Source organism: Rhizophagus irregularis, chromosome 12 (genome assembly GCF_026210795.1).
Source record: "Rhizophagus irregularis chromosome 12, complete sequence".
NCBI lineage: Eukaryota > Fungi > Glomeromycota > Glomeromycetes > Glomerales > Glomeraceae > Rhizophagus > Rhizophagus irregularis.
The window spans coordinates 4,168,895-4,184,810 of record NC_089440.1 but is presented as its reverse complement, the minus strand read 5'-3'; the positions used below and the strand labels follow the sequence as shown (position 1 = coordinate 4,184,810).

Here is a 15,916-nt window from a genome sequence, read left to right as displayed (position 1 = left end):
GTCTTAATCAGCTGAATTTTATAAACTTGGCGTTAATTGTACTCCATATGTGATGAATTTGATGTTACATCAATATTACGACATTTTAAAGAAATATGGTTGCACGGGTATGCCCCATAACATTATCACACGGCGTGGTAACTTAATAACCCCAAAAATTGAAATAGTCCAAAAACCCGAATCTGAAACACATACTAGAAATGATTATCATGGTTTCTTCTTTCGCCGACTCATAATTAAAGGGTCTTGCAGGTTTTTTTTTCTTGATCCTTTTCGCCATTAAGAAATCATTTTTATCAATCAAGATATTCTCTTTATCATAATTTCTAAGTGTAGAAACTAAAAAATAACTATTAAAATTTTCTTGTTCATTTATTATTTATTTCTCTTGTAACGAGGCAAAATAATTTATAATTTAATTTAATTTAAATAAATCTATCAAATAAATTAATTTAAAATAATTTTTTTTTAACGACACACAAAAAAAAAATATGAAAAAGCTGTATAGTATAACTTTGATGTTTGTTATATGGTGTTCTTTTACCATATCTACAAGTTTCGCGGATTATATTCATCAAGAAGGCTATTGTGTTATGCATGGCCATTGTGGCTCCAAAAGTTTTTTTGGCAAGGAATTGAACTGTCCTCACAACAAACCAGCTATTGAGGTAAATGATTCAACTACTTATTATGTCTTATTTTATTTTATTTTATTTTATTTTTTGTGTTACAGAACAAATATATTGCAAATGATTTACCGTAATTTAATATTATTTCTTATGTTGATTAAACTTCATTAGCCCGATTACGATTTGAGATCAAAACTTGTTCAAATTTGTGGGTCACAATACGAAAATTCACTAACATGTTGTGATGCGAATCAATTAGACGATCTCAACTCCAGTACAAAACAAGTTGAGACATTGATCAGCACCTGTCCAGCATGTTGGAAGAATTTTTTAAATTTTTTTTGTACATTAGCATGTTCTCCAAACCAATCAACTTTCTTAAATATAACGTCCATAGGAACTTCACCAATTACAAATTTAAAAATTGTTACAAGTGTTGATTTTTTCGTGGGCGAAACACTTGGAAAGGGATTTTACGATTCTTGTAAAGACATAAAATTTGCTGCCACAAATGGTTATGTAATGGATTTTATTGGTGGTGGAGCCAAAAATTATCATGATATGTTGGCTTTCTTAGGACAAGAAAGACCTATTGGATCTCCTTTTCAAATTGATTTTCCTCTAAATGATACTTCAGATATCATGTTGCCATATGACGACCCGCCTAAACGATGTAATGATATTGATGTAAAATATCGTTGTTCTTGTGTGGATTGTCAATCGGTCTGTCCCGTGCTAGAACCAACTCCGGAAGAGAAACCTCCGTGTCTTGTTGGTTCCTTGACTTGTTGGGCATTTGGACTTTACCTAACTTACTTTATTTTATTAATGGCTATTGTGATTAGACTTTTCGTAGAGAAATTTTGGAATAGAAATAGGTTTGACAGAGAAGGATTTGAACCTGTTGCACTTACTGAAGAAGAAGACACTTCATTAACTCAAGAACATCCATCGAGACGATACGCTCTTAATTTACTTTTACAAGATTATTTCTATCAACAAGGATATATGTGTGCTAAATATCCTTGGCAAACGATAGGTGTCGCCGCGTTAATAGTATTTCTTGCGACATTGGGTTGCTCACAATTTGAGGTGGAAAGAGACCCTGTAAGACTCTGGGTTGCGCCAAACTCAGATTCTGCAATGCAGAAAGAATTCTTTGATCAAAATTTTGGACCATTTTATAGAACCCAACAAATTTTTATAAGTAACATTAACTCTGGCTTAAGTATTATAAATTATGATACTATAAAAAAATTATTTATTATTGAACGCGAAATTCGTGAATTGAAATCTTTCCCTGATAATCATACATTGCAAGATTTATGTTTTCGTCCTAATGGAGATTCGTGCATAGTTCAATCTGTAACAGGGTATTGGCAATCGGATTTGGATAGATTTTCAAAAGAAACTTGGGAAGAGGAATTTAAGTCATGCACATTTGCACCAACTTACTGTTTACCGGATTTTCAACAACCATTAAAGCCAGATATGATTCTTGGTGGGTTTGAAAATGAAGACTATATAAATGCAAAGGCTTTAGTCCTTACTTATGTTTTGAGGAATTCATTGAATCAGAATGAAATCGATGCAGCTAGAGAATGGGAAAAATCATTAAGAGAATATTTGGATAAATTAATTGGCGGAGAAAATGATAAAATCGACGTGTCACAACTTCGAATAACTTTCTCAACAGAGGTCGGATAATTAATTGTCATGTTTGCATTTTTATTAACATAAATAACATTAACAAAATTTTCTTCTTTTAGAGTTCGCTTGAAGCTGAATTAAATAAATCAACAAATACCGATATTTATACTATCATTTTATCGTATTTGGTCATGTTTTTTTATGCATCCCTGGCTTTAGGAAACGCTACATTGTTCCCGCGAACGATTATTGACTCAAAATTTATGCTTGGAATCAGTGGAATTATTATAGTATTGGCATCAGTTTCAACAGCAGTCGGAATTTTCTCTTTACTTGGAATTAAAGTTACTTTAATTATAGCTGAAGTGATTCCTTTCCTTGTCCTCGCAGTAGGAGTTGATAATATTTTCATATTGAATCATGAATTTGAAAGGCTTACGCTGAAATCATTTGGTGAAGTGTCAGTTGAAGAACGTATTGCTAAAACATTAGGACGTATGGGACCAAGTATTTTGTTGAGTGCATTAAGTGAAACAATTGCATTCGGTTTAGGTGGAATTGTTACTATGCCAGCAGTAAGAAATTTTGCTCTTTATGCTTCATTGGCTGTTTGGGTAGACTTTTCTTTGCAAGTAACTGCGTTCGTAGCATTCTTGTCTTTGGACGCTAAACGACAGGAAGAAGATAGAATTGATTGTTTTCCTTGCTATAGAATTGAAAGGGCCCCTGAACGCATTGACAAAGAAGGGTTATTACAAAAATGTATGCGAAAATATTACGCACCTTTTGTATTAAATAAGAAAGTTCGTATCGTTATCGTTATTTGCTTTGTTGGCGTGTTTATGACATCTTTGAGTTTTGTCCCTCAAGTAGAACTAGGTTTAGGTAAGTAATTTTATTTTAATTTGATAAATAATAAATTTTTTTAAAAAGAATGTTTTAATTTTTATTTATTTATTTATAGATCAAAGGATTGCTTTACCGTTCGATTCATATTTAGTTGATTATTTTAATGATTTGGATGCATATTTCCGCATTGGACCTCCAGTTTACTTTGTTACTAAAGATTTTAATGTAACAAAAGTAGATGGCCAAAAATCATTATGTGGAAGATTTAGCACGTGTAACCAATTATCATTGGCAAACATATTAGAACAAGAACGCAAACGTTCCAATGTTTCATATATTGCTGAGCCAACATCCGTATGGATTGATGATTTTTTTCATTGGTTAAATCCGTCATTGGAAATGTGTTGTAGATTTAAGAAAGGAACAGATCAAAAAGAATTGTGCGATGAATATGATGATGATAATGATTGTGAGATTTGTTTTAAAGATCGAGAACCACAATGGAATATTACAATGTCAGGAATGCCACAAGGAGAAGAATTTTTAAAATATTTGGGATTATGGTTAAAATCATCTCCGGATGAAAGTTGTCCTTTAGCCGGAAAAGCCGCCTATGGAGATGCGATTGTTCGCGATTTAGAAGATATCACAGTTAAAACAAGTCATTTTCGTACATTTCATACTCCATTAAAAAGTCAAAATGATTATATTGCAGCCTATCATTCAGCACATAGAATAAGCGAATTAATAAATGAAGAAAATCCTTCAATACAAGTGTTCCCATATTCAGTATTTTATATATTTTTCGAACAATATGAATATATTATAAGTTTAGCGGCAGAAATATTCTTTTTGGCATTTGTTTCAATATGGTTTGTTACTACATTACTACTTGGAAGTGCGTGGACGGGTTTTATTGTAGTATGTCATGTTATAATGATTATTACCAATGTATTAGGAATAATGGCGTTGTGGGGTGTATCATTAAATGCAATTAGTTTGGTGAATTTGGTAATATGTGTTGGTATCGGAGTGGAATTTTGTGTGCACATAGCAAGAGCATTTATTGTAGGAGGTGAAGGAGTTGATAGAGAAGAGCGAGCGTACAGATCAATAGTTGATGTGGGAAGTTCTGTGTTATCAGGAATCACACTGACAAAGTTTTGGGGAATTCTAGTATTAGCGTTTACAAGAAGTAAAATATTCGAAGTATATTATTTTAGAATGTATGTGTCAATGGTAATATCAGGTGCATTTCATGGTTTATTGTTATTACCTATTATTTTAAGTTTAATTGGTGGAGAAGGTGTAGGAAGTGGCGAAGATTTTGATTATGATGTATTTGAAGATGAAGAAATGTTTGGTGGTCGGCCTATCAGAAGCGCTGATAATAGGATGTTAGTTGATGACGGCGGTATTGAAAGTGGCGAGAGTGATGCTGAAGAATTATGATCTTTTTATATTTTGTAGAGTGTATAATATTTGTATATGTGGTATTATTTTTATATATATAGATAACCTTGCGTTTAATATGTTTATTTATAAAAATTATTTTTTTAGAATTTAAACTAAATTTAGATCCCGACATTTTATCGGTTTTTAATTTTTAAATTCGTTAAGTTTTTATCTTCACACGCTCACGCATGTATGTGTAACATAAACACAAACTGTAGTATAATAAAAAAATATCTTGTATTAAATTTAGCTTAGCCAATTAAATTGTTCCATAACGAATCAACATGATAACTGATAAGATCGTGTTTATGCTTATTCTTCAAGATTTCATTTTCTTCGTGTTTTCTTCATTCTTCTGATACTATCATTTTTATATAATTTTGACTGATAACAGAAAACCATTCAAGCTGAAGCCTATTTTAAACTCTTTACTGTAATATCGCAGACGCCATATAGAACGCGTAATAAGTTCTTAAGGCAAAATGGGCGCAGCTAAAATAGAACGTTCTATTTCCCCATGTTCACAAGCTTCTCCAACGAATCCTACCGTGGGTTCTGCTACCTCCTACTACTCTCCAGCAATGGATATGGATCCAAAGGACATGCCGGAAACAGCTTTTGTGATCGCTTTTTGCGTCAAGTTCAGGAGCGCCATCAACAACATCTCATTCTGGCCAGAGGTATATATTGTCAGCTTTAATTTTCATAAAATATTATGAGGTCAAAAAATTTCTGCAGTTTCTTATAAAAAAAGTTGCTAAAATCGGTGAAGAATGTATGTAGTTTATTTATTTTCCTTTATTTATGTTGTAACGTTTTTGTATTTTTTATGTTTATATATAATAGGATTTAGACGAAGCGATTTGTTGCAAAGAGGGTCCTAATACTCTCATAGAGTCATTACACAAAGCATTTATACATAACCTTGAGGTGAAAAAAACAAGGACCTCGTATGTATAAAACTTTACTATACGTTTTGTTAATTTTCTATCTAAAACTGCATTTTTTTTATTATGTAGATGGATTAGAAGGCTCGCTAAATTGTTAAATGATTGGCGAGAGAGGGGCAATGATTTCTTTACCGATCACAATCCAATAGAGCGAGTAAACTACGATTACTATGGTATGAGTAATCGAGACAAGGTAATTTGGCTGATTCGGAGAAGAAAATATGAATTCCCTATTCAGTTATTATCGTTAATTTGTCTTTTTCATGATATATTAATAACGATACCTATTTTTTAATAGGTCATGATAATGCAAGTCCTCGTGAGCTGGCAACTTGCGGAGTCACCCGAAATAAAGAGAATCAGAAAAGAGCATAATGAGATAATAAATGATGACGATGTAAGGCCTTTAGAAGTTGAAGTCCTAGGTGAAGACACAAGCGGATCCCGATATTATTATATTGGGAGTAAGTATTATTTTCGTGGACTAACAACACAGTGTGTTAGTTAACTTGGTATGCTTATATTTTTTTTATAGTTGGAGTCAGAATTTACCGGGAGTCAATGATCTCAGGGCGTGCAAAATGGGAGACTGTCTCTAGCACGGTCGAAGAATTAAAAAAGTTCATTTTCGACTACCAGGGCATTGATCCGAACAGGTCGGATCGAGAACGAATTTTATATAATAAACTCGTTACTACTGTATTGCCATATCTCGAACCCTTGGAAAATGTGAGTATCTTTTAGTAAATGATGAAATATTGTTTGGAATATATTAATAATACTTATAATGTAGGAAAGAAAGAGACTTAGGGAAAATATCTTGCATAAAGTAGAACGTGATAGAGAAATCCGCTTAAAAAAAATAGAAAAAGACCACAATGATGCAGAGATTCTTCTGGTGAGAACCCGTTCTCAAGCTAAACAATCTGTACATAAAGAAGTGAGAAATACAACAGGTTACCTTGAGATCATTAAGAATCCCACTGATCTCGCTATCGTTATCGATGATAAAAAAGTCGTGGTGAATACTTCTTTGGATTATGCTAATGGCACTATCAAAGACCCTGAAAGTCCAACCATGGTGCAAGAAGCCGTAGAAAGTAAAAATTTCATTAAAGAAATCATGAATCCCATAACGAGCAATGAAAACAAAAATTTTGTTGCGATCGAAAATGATATGAACCCCACTAGCATGCAAAATGCAGTGAAGAAAGATAATGATGTTAAGGGTCTACTAGACAAAGTAGATATTAAAGAATCTGTAGAGAGTAAGGGTTCACTTGGAGATGTTACTGTTGCAGATACCCTTGCTAATGAAGATATGTCGGACTACGATGATAAACTCCCAAGCAAGAGTGAACAAAGCGAGAGATCAACAGAGTCCCGCTGTGAGGACAATTCAAATTCAAAGATGAATCTTTCATCGATATTAACTGAAGAGGTCTCTAGAGAAGCAGAAAACGTTGAACAGCGCTCGGAATTATCAAAAATGGCAATTTCTAATATTTTATCAAGTGAAAGCTCAGATGTTGTTCATACAGATAATAAATATTTTGATGAAGGGGAAATAGACAATGAAAATAATAAACACGAAAATCCAATGTTCGAACAACATAGAAATGGTAATTTGGTATATACCATTGTCCAAAAATCTAATGATAAAGAACCTAAAGAAAATAAAAAAGTCGCACCGGTTGCTGTCGTCAAGGAGCAGAATGGGGAGCGGAATGGGGAGCAGAATGAGGAGCAGAATGAGGAGAAGAATGAGGAGAAGAATGAGGAGCAGAATGAGGAGAAGAATGAGGAGAAGAATGAGGAGCAGAATGAGAAGCAGAATGAAGAACAGAACGAGGAACCGTATGATGAACAGAATAATGAGAAGAAAGGCAGTAATACTCCAATTGTCAACAACGATACGGTAAGGACTCCATGGGCCCCTGTGGTTAATAAAAATCGAAAGGGAAAAACCGTAGAAGTTATTGACGACGCACTAATTGAGCCCAAAACAAAACGGGCTTTTGTTCCTGATGCAGAAACAATGATCAAATTAGAATGGTCGTTAAACCACCCTGTATTTAGACTCGACGAAGAAGTATTTGGTGAATCTACCGATACAGATTTATCAGATTGTTGTCCAGACTGCGCAATGGAAATAGATTAAGCAACGAGGGAATGCATTTCTTATTAAAAAAAAACAAAAAAAACCAGAAAAAAACAAAAAAAAAACAAAAAAATAGGAAATGACAAATATGGCACCCCTTGAACAATTTTGGTTTGGTTTTCAACTTCTTATATCAGTAATGATTTAGCAGTAATGGACTTATAGTAAATTTGAAATTTATCTTTTAATATTTTTTTTTTTAAAAAAAAAGAAATTTAATTTTCTTTCTCATTTTTTAAGAAATATGTACATACAAACAATTAAACATTTCAAGAACATTTGATCTTAAATGAAATTAAAATATTTAATAATTTAAATACTTACAACCGAGAAAGATCCGAGAAAATTAAGAGTTTGTTGATTAAAAGCCACGAAAGGATTATTAGCGAAAGATCAGAGACACTGAAAGCAACATGAGTAGAAATTTAAATTTAGAATCAAAAGAGCCACATTCGATGAGGGAAGGACTTAAACTAACAACATCTTTAATGCTCTAATAACATTTAACGGCATCTTGAAAATCATGAAGAAAGCTGAGATCAATTGACAATAATAGAAAACTTATCTGCAATTTGTTCTGGTTGAATGTGGATCAATCTATTTTTTGGAAACTACAGTAAGAGGGGGGAAACTCATTGCACATTTTTCTTTTCTATTTCAAATTTGTCATGTTCCCAATTATGGCGTTAGCGTTACGGTATACGTCAAAATTATTTGAAATGCTGTAGCCGTAAAAAAAAAATTATGGCATTACAGCAAAAAATATTATGCTGGATCATTGATACATGTGCATAATTATGTCCTTCAAGCTAATGGTAGACAATTTTCATTTAAATGAAATCACGGGGAACCGATTCGACATGATCTCGTTTTATTTTATATTCTAATTTTGGCTTTTAGTTAATAAAATACCAATTTATTTTGTTGTAATATGTGCGGAATGAATAAGAATTTTACTATACTGTAATTTATTATTTTTGATTTGAATACTTATGGAAGTTCATATTGCACTCACAATTTAAACGGATAGAGTCGATCATTTTCCAAATCCGAAATGATACAGGCAGAATATTCTGGGACAAACTTTTTTAATGGAAAAATCCGTACAAACATCAAATTATAGTAAAGTAAAAATGAATTGTTAGAAAATTAATTTAAAGTTGTAAATAAAAGGAATAAAAATTAAAAGAATCATCCGTATTTAGAAGTTGCATAAATTACGTTTTTTGAGCCGCAAGATCGAGTATACGAATTTATTAAATAAAGGAAAGAGTTCGGAATATCAATTTTAGATAGGTAGGAGGAAAATTTCGTATTTTGTTACAATATTATCAATTTTAATAACCTTTTAAAGGCGTATATTGGGAGCTTTTCCTAATCTAATTTTAATTTTAAATTTATGTTTAATCGATAAATAAGTAGAATCGATATTGTAAATTAATTGTGTCGAAAGCGTATATTCAATTTGTTATCAATAAAGTATTCATTATTATTTCCGTTAGATGCTGATATAGAAAGATCATTAGTTATCAGGTATTATTCTTTCATTAAAGTTTTTTCATATTTATTGTTCTTAATTCATGATATTCTATTAATCAACAAAAATTTTTTTGATGTTTAATTTAAGAGTAACGCTAATGGAATTTCCGAGACCAAGAGTCGGGAGAAGATTTACTGAATCTTCCTGTTTAATTTATCAACGAAAGGTGAATGTAATTAATTATATAACGAATGATTGGTACTGATATTTTAAATCATTTTCTTTCGATTATTTGATCTAATCCTTGGTTGACGAGATACAACAAAATAAGTTCTATCACATCCTGCTTATGATTGCGGTAAATCAAGTGTTTCTATTGATCTTGGCCTTGTGATCTCTAAAGTACGATGGAACTACAAAAAAATTTTCTTTTTGTTGTATGTTGATAATATTGTTATCATATTGTTCGTCTTTTTTCGTCACTATAAAATCGTCTTTATTATTTCATAAAGAAAGATATTTGTATTTCCTTTGCAAATATTGATTTATAATACTCCCGATACTGGTTTTATCGGCTCATAAGTATTCTTGTCGAATGATTCTTCTCTTGATGAGGTACTTTGTTACTCAATTTTTGATCCGGTAATTAATTTTGGTCCTTTATTGTTAATTAATGACATATTAATAAAAAATTGAAAAAAAAGAACAAAATGGTGAAATCGAAAATAATTAATAAAGTGTAATTAAATACTTGAATAAAAACATGCTTTGGAAATAATTTTGTAAGTCTTTGCATTCTTTTGAATCTATTTTTCTTTCTTTTAATTCAAACTTTGATTTTTTATAAACGATGATAAACCTATTTACTATAAACATAAAGTTATATTACGCTTATATTATTTCATGATATCCAAATTCTTCTTCAAGTAAAAGATAAATGATCGCTCACCTTTCACCTAAAATTCAATTTAACTTTTCTAATTTTAACAAGATTTCTCTTTTTCATACTATTGCTATGTAATAATAGAGTTAAATAACGTAAAGATTTTTGTAGGTAATAAAAGGAATTATACATTATATTTAATAAGATGTAATTATTTTAATAGTTATTATAAAATATATAATTTTATAATTTTGTATATCTTCCTTTTTGTTGCTATTTTTAATAGTTTCTTGATCTTCTGGTATAATTACGGTCTCTTCTATCATTCCCTTTGCCATAACTATACCTTTTAAACTCATTATATTTACGTTTATCATCATCACTATGATAATATGGAGAATGACGACTACGAGATCGTGAACGAGCATATCTTATACTTGGAGAACGGGAGCGATGCCGTATTACCGGAGATCTATGCCACGAATCTCTTCTTGGAGATTTAGAACGAGATCGATGCGGTAACGCATCTCTCTTTGGAGATTTAGAACGAGATCGATACTGTAACGCATCTCTCTTTGGTGATTTGGAATGTGAACGGTACCGTATATCTCTCTTTGGGGAGTTAGATCGAGAACGATATCGTCTCATATCGCGTTTTGGTGAAATTGAATACGAGTATGGTCTAGGTTCTCCACTATGATCTCGGTTACCTGTATGATCATCATCTATTTTATGATAACGACTTCGTCCGCGAATTGATTCATTGCTTGCATCATCATATTTTGAAGGGGATACACTCAAATCACGCTTTGATCGTTTACTGTGCTTTTTCTTGCTACCATGGTGTTTATCCTTCTTATTTTTCCTTTGTTTTTTTTCTTTGTTTTTTTTCTTTGATTTCTTCCTATCTTCTAATTGAATCGTTGACACTTGCATACTCTCCGCCATATTGTTACTATTCCAACTTGTAGTTGAAATACCTTTATCTTCTGGAACTAATCTTGTATCGTCTGGAACCATCTCACTAATTGATAATCTTCCCGAACTTTGAAATGAATATAACAGGATTAATATTTTAAATATTTAAGAATATACAAACGACTCAATTTTCACCTCTTAAATCCTTTAGTTACTTCTTGAATAGTTTCCTTAAGATCATCACCTTCCTCATCTTCTTGCTGTCTTTTCAAAACATTAGTGAGTTCCTGTTGAGTAACATTCCCTGTAACTACTCTTCTTTTACCACCTCCTCTTTGTATATATTCATTATTTAAAAATTAACAATATTTGAATAAGAAAAATATTCAAAATTTTTATTCCAAATGATTCACTGTAAAACTTACAATAATTCGGCCATAACATCAGCCTCAGCTTCTTTAATTGCCCTGATTTCTTCCATACGTGAATCATCTTTTTTCCCTTCTTTAGCATACCATGTAAGATCCTTGCCTTGTTGCCATCTTCCAACTGGTGCATGTAACGAATGTCCAAGATAATTCTCTCTATGTTTATCGGTCTTCACATCACTAATATTTATTTTAATTAAAATTATTACAATTTTATACATATTTACTATCTAAATTTCTCGAATAAGACTTACTCCCCTATAAGTTATTAACGAAAAAATTTGTTAGGACAAGCTTATTTGAAATAAAAATATTAAACAATATTGTTTTTACGTACAATTGAACTGATCCTAATTTTATATGGAATAAATAATTTTGTTACCGTTATAGTAATAAACTAATAGCAATTTCTTCACCTACCCTTCCGCCTCGAACGCCGCCACGTGGGGGATGATACATGCTTCAAAAACTTAAGTGAGCCGTTAATACGTTTACTTGAAAGAGAAAATCAAAACCCACATTTATTTATAGTTTTACTAAAAATCTCATGTGATACGCCAAAGAATTTTTATTATACGCCGCGAATCACATGCGTGGCAACAATCAACAAAATTTTATACACATTAAAAATATCCGCAAGAAAAAAAAGTAGAGGAAAAATAACATGATTGGACAAATAAATTCAAGTTATACAAGGACTAGCCATCAGTCAACGTATTCAATATTTATTTAGACTATCTATATTTTAAGAATGTTTTATCTATCATTAATGCTTGCCAAACATCATCAATTATCGATCTTGGACCCCCAACAGAAAAATTTCGTTCACTCTCTAACATTTGTGATTTAATATTGCATAAAATACGAAATGCAATTACCCAACAAACTTGTCCATCCGGTTTTTTACTAAACGAAGAGAGATAGAGCGAAGCAGCTTTCAATTGTAACTCGAAAATTGAAAGTGGATCTTCACGAATAGTTGATTTTCGGTCTTTCAACGATCTTAAAATACTACTTTTATATTTTTCAATTGGCGGCGTGTTTAAAAATTTTGTTAAGCATTCGTAATCAATGCCTTTAAGTTCTTCATTTAACTTATATTGACTTGGTCGTTGTTCAGTTTCTTTTCTATCCCGATCACAGAATGTTTGAGCATATTTTTTATTGTAATTTTGGGCTATTTGTAAAGCATGCGTTGAAATAAGGTTCAAATCTTCCACATATAAACTTTCTTCCATTTGTTGAGCACGAGTCAGTTCATTATACCAGAATTTATAAATATGTGGATCTGGTCCTCTTTTCATTTCCGTTACTGAAAAATCTTTGCTATTCACTTGATTCATCTCTTTTTCAATCGAGAAACATAATATATCCATCATACTTTTAACTCCAAAGTTACCTCTATTGGTGCCTTCTTGCTTTTTGATGTTACATCGATCCTTAAAACTATTGTGATCTTTTCCCATCCAATAAGGAACTGAAAGTTTTCCGAATATCTCACTATCTCTTTGTTGAACGCTTGGTCTGATAGTAAGTCCTTGCTTAGTAGCATCGATAAGTTGTGCACACATTTGAGCAAGATAAACTGACTCTTTATTGGGAATCTCGAATTCGGAGGATTGAAGTTTATGCCAATAATCATAAAGACCGCGTGGTGTTTCTAGGTCTTTAAAATAATTATCCAAAATAATTTCTTGTAACTTAGATCCAATTTGGCTGGAATCCGAAGAAGATAACAAGTAATCTATACTTTCTTTATTTTCTTCAAACGCATTTTTGACTCTTGAATCGAGTGGTAAAAGTGGGGAGTTTTTGTAACCTTTGACAATTTCCGAATCCCAACAGCAAAAAATCTATAAAATATAATATGTGAGAATGGGGGAAAAAAAATCTACAGGAAAAAAAAGATTTACCTTATCACCATCATAATCACCTCCACTTAAATGAGTTGCTAATGGAACATTGTCTTTCAAATCAACATTTACAGGAAATACAACAACATTATGATAATCGCACAAATTCGCATTTTTGACCGCTTTGACTTTAACGATATCGGAAGGTAAATTGCATGGATTCCTAGCCAAGATCACTTCACCTTCAATAATTCCAAATGGCAATCCAGTACTTTCATCACGTCCTGCTCCGCTATTTAATTGAATAAAAACTTCTCCCGGGTTTAAAGTTTTTGTCGGGTCGGCAATACAAATTAAAAAGCGAGACGAAGGAATATTTATTCGATACTTAGTAAAAAGCGATTTTAATGTTGAAGAAAGTACAATTTTTAAATTTTTTGCCAGATAAGGACATGTTGAAGGTGTGAATCCTGCCTGTAACATCTGAATACATTTTTCAGATGGACTATTTGGAAATCCCGACATGGCATATATCTCAGATCCTAAATCCATTGATGAATCTATTTCATTATTTTCATCATCTGATTCATCCTTGAAATGATCGTGCAAACGCTCTAATCTTTTTCTCATGACATTAGTATTTTTTGTCATCCAAGCTATTAAAGCGCGTGGATCATCACATCCAACAACCTCAGATTTGGTTTTTTCAATATAATTTTTCATTTTTGTAAAAAAAACACTAACTGATACTCCACCATTAGCTAAAACCATAATGAACTGACTATTTAGGGCACCAGGAGATGTTGGTGAGCATGCGACGTGTAAAACTTCTAAAGTTCGTAAGTGAACAAAATTACTATCAAAATTATGCTTATACTTTATTTGAGATTCACGTATTTCAATCCACTTATTGCCACTCAAGTCTTTGTGTGGGTCAATATACCAAACGCCTTTTGCACCCCCAATTCTGCCTTGGATTGCGGAAGGAGTTTCATGACATCCCAAAATTTCACCTACTTCTTTCATAGCAGCTGGAGATATTGCAGCGCATCCATCAGTGTAACAACAACCATTGATTGTAATATCTTTAACATATCGGATTTCTTTTTGTTCAAAGATGATCGAAGGTGTGGAATTAGAAAATCCTAATGATATACGAGAGAAAAACTTCGTAGCTGTCATATTTTTGTTGATCTCTATTGGTAAATTATAATTAATCGCTTGCCAAATTGAAATATGATCAGGAATGTCTAACCCACTTGTTGCAAAAAAATATAGCTTATCAGATTTAGCGTATAAAAATTCATATATTCTTCCCGCCAACGATAGAGGAAATAACAGAAATTTTTTCAATCTTAGCTTTTGATTATCATCCAAGTGATTGATATCCTTAACCTTTAAATGTAAAAATCTTTCGGATGATAACATTCTATAATATCTTTTGGAAGTACCTAACTTGGGAGGATTTAATGTTAAGATCAACTTATTTTCTTTAAGCATAACATTTCCCGAATATAGAACGTGGACTCCGGAACCAATTTTTGGAAATTCCTTTGAACTTAAAGACCATACATTGACGAGATTACGGTTTATTAGCCTTGTCATCTCAACAAAAGCGTTCACATTTGAGAGAGTTGAAAAGTAATCTCTGCAAGCTTCACGCAAAACTTCATGAGTCTTTACACCACAGTTAATTCTAATATTGTTCCAAAGATTATTTGTTGGTTCAATCGGTCCGAATGGTTTTAAAATTCGAATAATCTCAAATTTATCCAAAAAAGTTTTTCCTTCGACATAATTTTCATATTCTCCTGGCATTTTAGTAGATAAGTGATTTTTTGTAATCCAAGGATTTTCAATTGGAGATTTTGATATCGATGCTAAAGGTGAAGATGGAAGATTTTTACTTATTTGACTAAGCGAACATTCCCATTCTTCATCCTCGTCACTAAATGATAAGTTGGCATAAGCCTTGACCAGCTCTTCCATAAAAATTTCGCGTAATTGTATAATGTTCTTTGAAGTTATTTCATCAAGCCTATTGTTTTTTATGAGTTGGTTAACTATATCATCAAGCAAATTAGGGTCAACTCTTGCGATTTCGTTCATATAAGTCCTTTGTTCGCTCGTAACAAATGGTTCGTTTGAATTTATACGGCCATGAATATTTTTTGTAGCCTTTTCAAGCCGACGCGTATATTTCAATACTATCTTGTGACTATCCTCCAATTCATATTCATCAAGAGAAGATATCGATGTATATCCGATGCTCATTGCTTTTAAAGAAAAAAGGACTATAATAAAAAATTTAAAGCATAAAAAAATTTATCGGTTAGTTGAGAAGTCGGTCGAAATCATTGCTTTTTTATAAAAAAAATATGGGTATAATAATGATAATGATATAATGCAAAAAAGTCTGAATTGCAAACAAGATAACAAAAAATAAATTTAAATTTTTCACACGATTTTGTGATAATCTCTTAAGTACGGATGTTATATGAACTGTTTATGATCATCAAATAAATGATCGACAATCCGACCTTTCGGTTTCCTATATTAGTAAGTATTTGGTTCGATTTTTACTTAAAAGAAATAAAAATTTCTGTTTTTATCGAATTGCTCGCTTTTCTTTTTTCTTTTATATACTGTATGTATAAATA

The 15,916-nt window shown here is 31.8% G+C and overlaps 5 protein-coding genes across 5 annotated transcripts; 3 read left to right on the top strand and 2 right to left on the bottom strand.

The window, feature by feature from the left end:
• Nucleotides 1-491: 491 nt before the first annotated feature.
• On the top strand, nucleotides 492-4,825 carry OCT59_004442 (uncharacterized protein; the record flags this gene model as incomplete). The annotated part of the gene is made up of 4 exons (XM_066148270.1): nucleotides 492-668; nucleotides 801-2,327; nucleotides 2,399-3,164; nucleotides 3,244-4,825. The coding sequence occupies 4 exons, from the start codon at nucleotides 492-494 to the stop codon at nucleotides 4,578-4,580; spliced, it is 3,807 nt and encodes a 1,268-aa protein (XP_065996889.1). The 3' UTR covers nucleotides 4,581-4,825.
• An 87-nt stretch (nucleotides 4,826-4,912) lies between these two features.
• OCT59_004441 (uncharacterized protein) lies at nucleotides 4,913-7,719 on the top strand. Its single transcript, XM_025329771.2, has 6 exons — nucleotides 4,913-5,263; nucleotides 5,430-5,533; nucleotides 5,603-5,726; nucleotides 5,832-5,997; nucleotides 6,069-6,262; nucleotides 6,327-7,719. Exons 1-6 carry the CDS (start codon nucleotides 5,066-5,068, stop codon nucleotides 7,692-7,694), a joined length of 2,154 nt encoding a protein of 717 aa, XP_025180744.1. The 5' UTR covers nucleotides 4,913-5,065; the 3' UTR covers nucleotides 7,695-7,719.
• A 1,066-nt stretch (nucleotides 7,720-8,785) lies between these two features.
• OCT59_004440 (uncharacterized protein) lies at nucleotides 8,786-9,439 on the top strand (the record flags this gene model as incomplete). Its single annotated transcript, XM_066148269.1, has 3 exons — nucleotides 8,786-8,821; nucleotides 9,175-9,227; nucleotides 9,322-9,439. The coding sequence occupies 3 exons, from the start codon at nucleotides 8,786-8,788 to the stop codon at nucleotides 9,437-9,439; spliced, it is 207 nt and encodes a 68-aa protein (XP_065996888.1).
• A 594-nt stretch (nucleotides 9,440-10,033) lies between these two features.
• On the bottom strand, nucleotides 10,034-11,900 carry OCT59_004439 (uncharacterized protein; the record flags this gene model as incomplete). Its single annotated transcript, XM_025325554.2, has 8 exons — nucleotides 11,824-11,900; nucleotides 11,741-11,753; nucleotides 11,658-11,661; nucleotides 11,401-11,583; nucleotides 11,171-11,308; nucleotides 10,369-11,102; nucleotides 10,124-10,130; nucleotides 10,034-10,040 (listed from the first exon to the last, which is right to left on the bottom strand). The coding sequence occupies exons 1-8, from the start codon at nucleotides 11,860-11,862 to the stop codon at nucleotides 10,034-10,036; spliced, it is 1,125 nt and encodes a 374-aa protein (XP_025180743.2). The 5' UTR covers nucleotides 11,863-11,900.
• Nucleotides 11,901-12,093: 193 nt separating this feature from the next.
• OCT59_004438 (uncharacterized protein) lies at nucleotides 12,094-15,530 on the bottom strand (the record flags this gene model as incomplete). Its single annotated transcript, XM_025316368.2, has 2 exons — nucleotides 12,094-13,256; nucleotides 13,317-15,530. 2 exons carry the CDS (start codon nucleotides 15,528-15,530, stop codon nucleotides 12,138-12,140), a joined length of 3,333 nt encoding a protein of 1,110 aa, XP_025180742.2. The 3' UTR covers nucleotides 12,094-12,137.
• Between the last annotated feature and the right edge of the window lie 386 nt (nucleotides 15,531-15,916).

What these genes read in the sequence shown, in the direction of transcription:
- OCT59_004441 (XM_025329771.2), top strand. Translation starts at nt 5,066, where the DNA reads ATGGGCGCAGCTAAAATAGAACGTTCTATTTCCCCATGTTCACAAGCT. An exon ending in GTGAAAAAAACAAGGACCTC is followed by an intron (nt 5,534 to 5,602) that starts GTATGTATAAAA and finishes TTTATTATGTAG; the next exon opens with ATGGATTAGAAGGCTCGCTA. An exon ending in GTATGAGTAATCGAGACAAG is followed by an intron (nt 5,727 to 5,831) that starts GTAATTTGGCTG and finishes ATTTTTTAATAG; the next exon opens with GTCATGATAATGCAAGTCCT.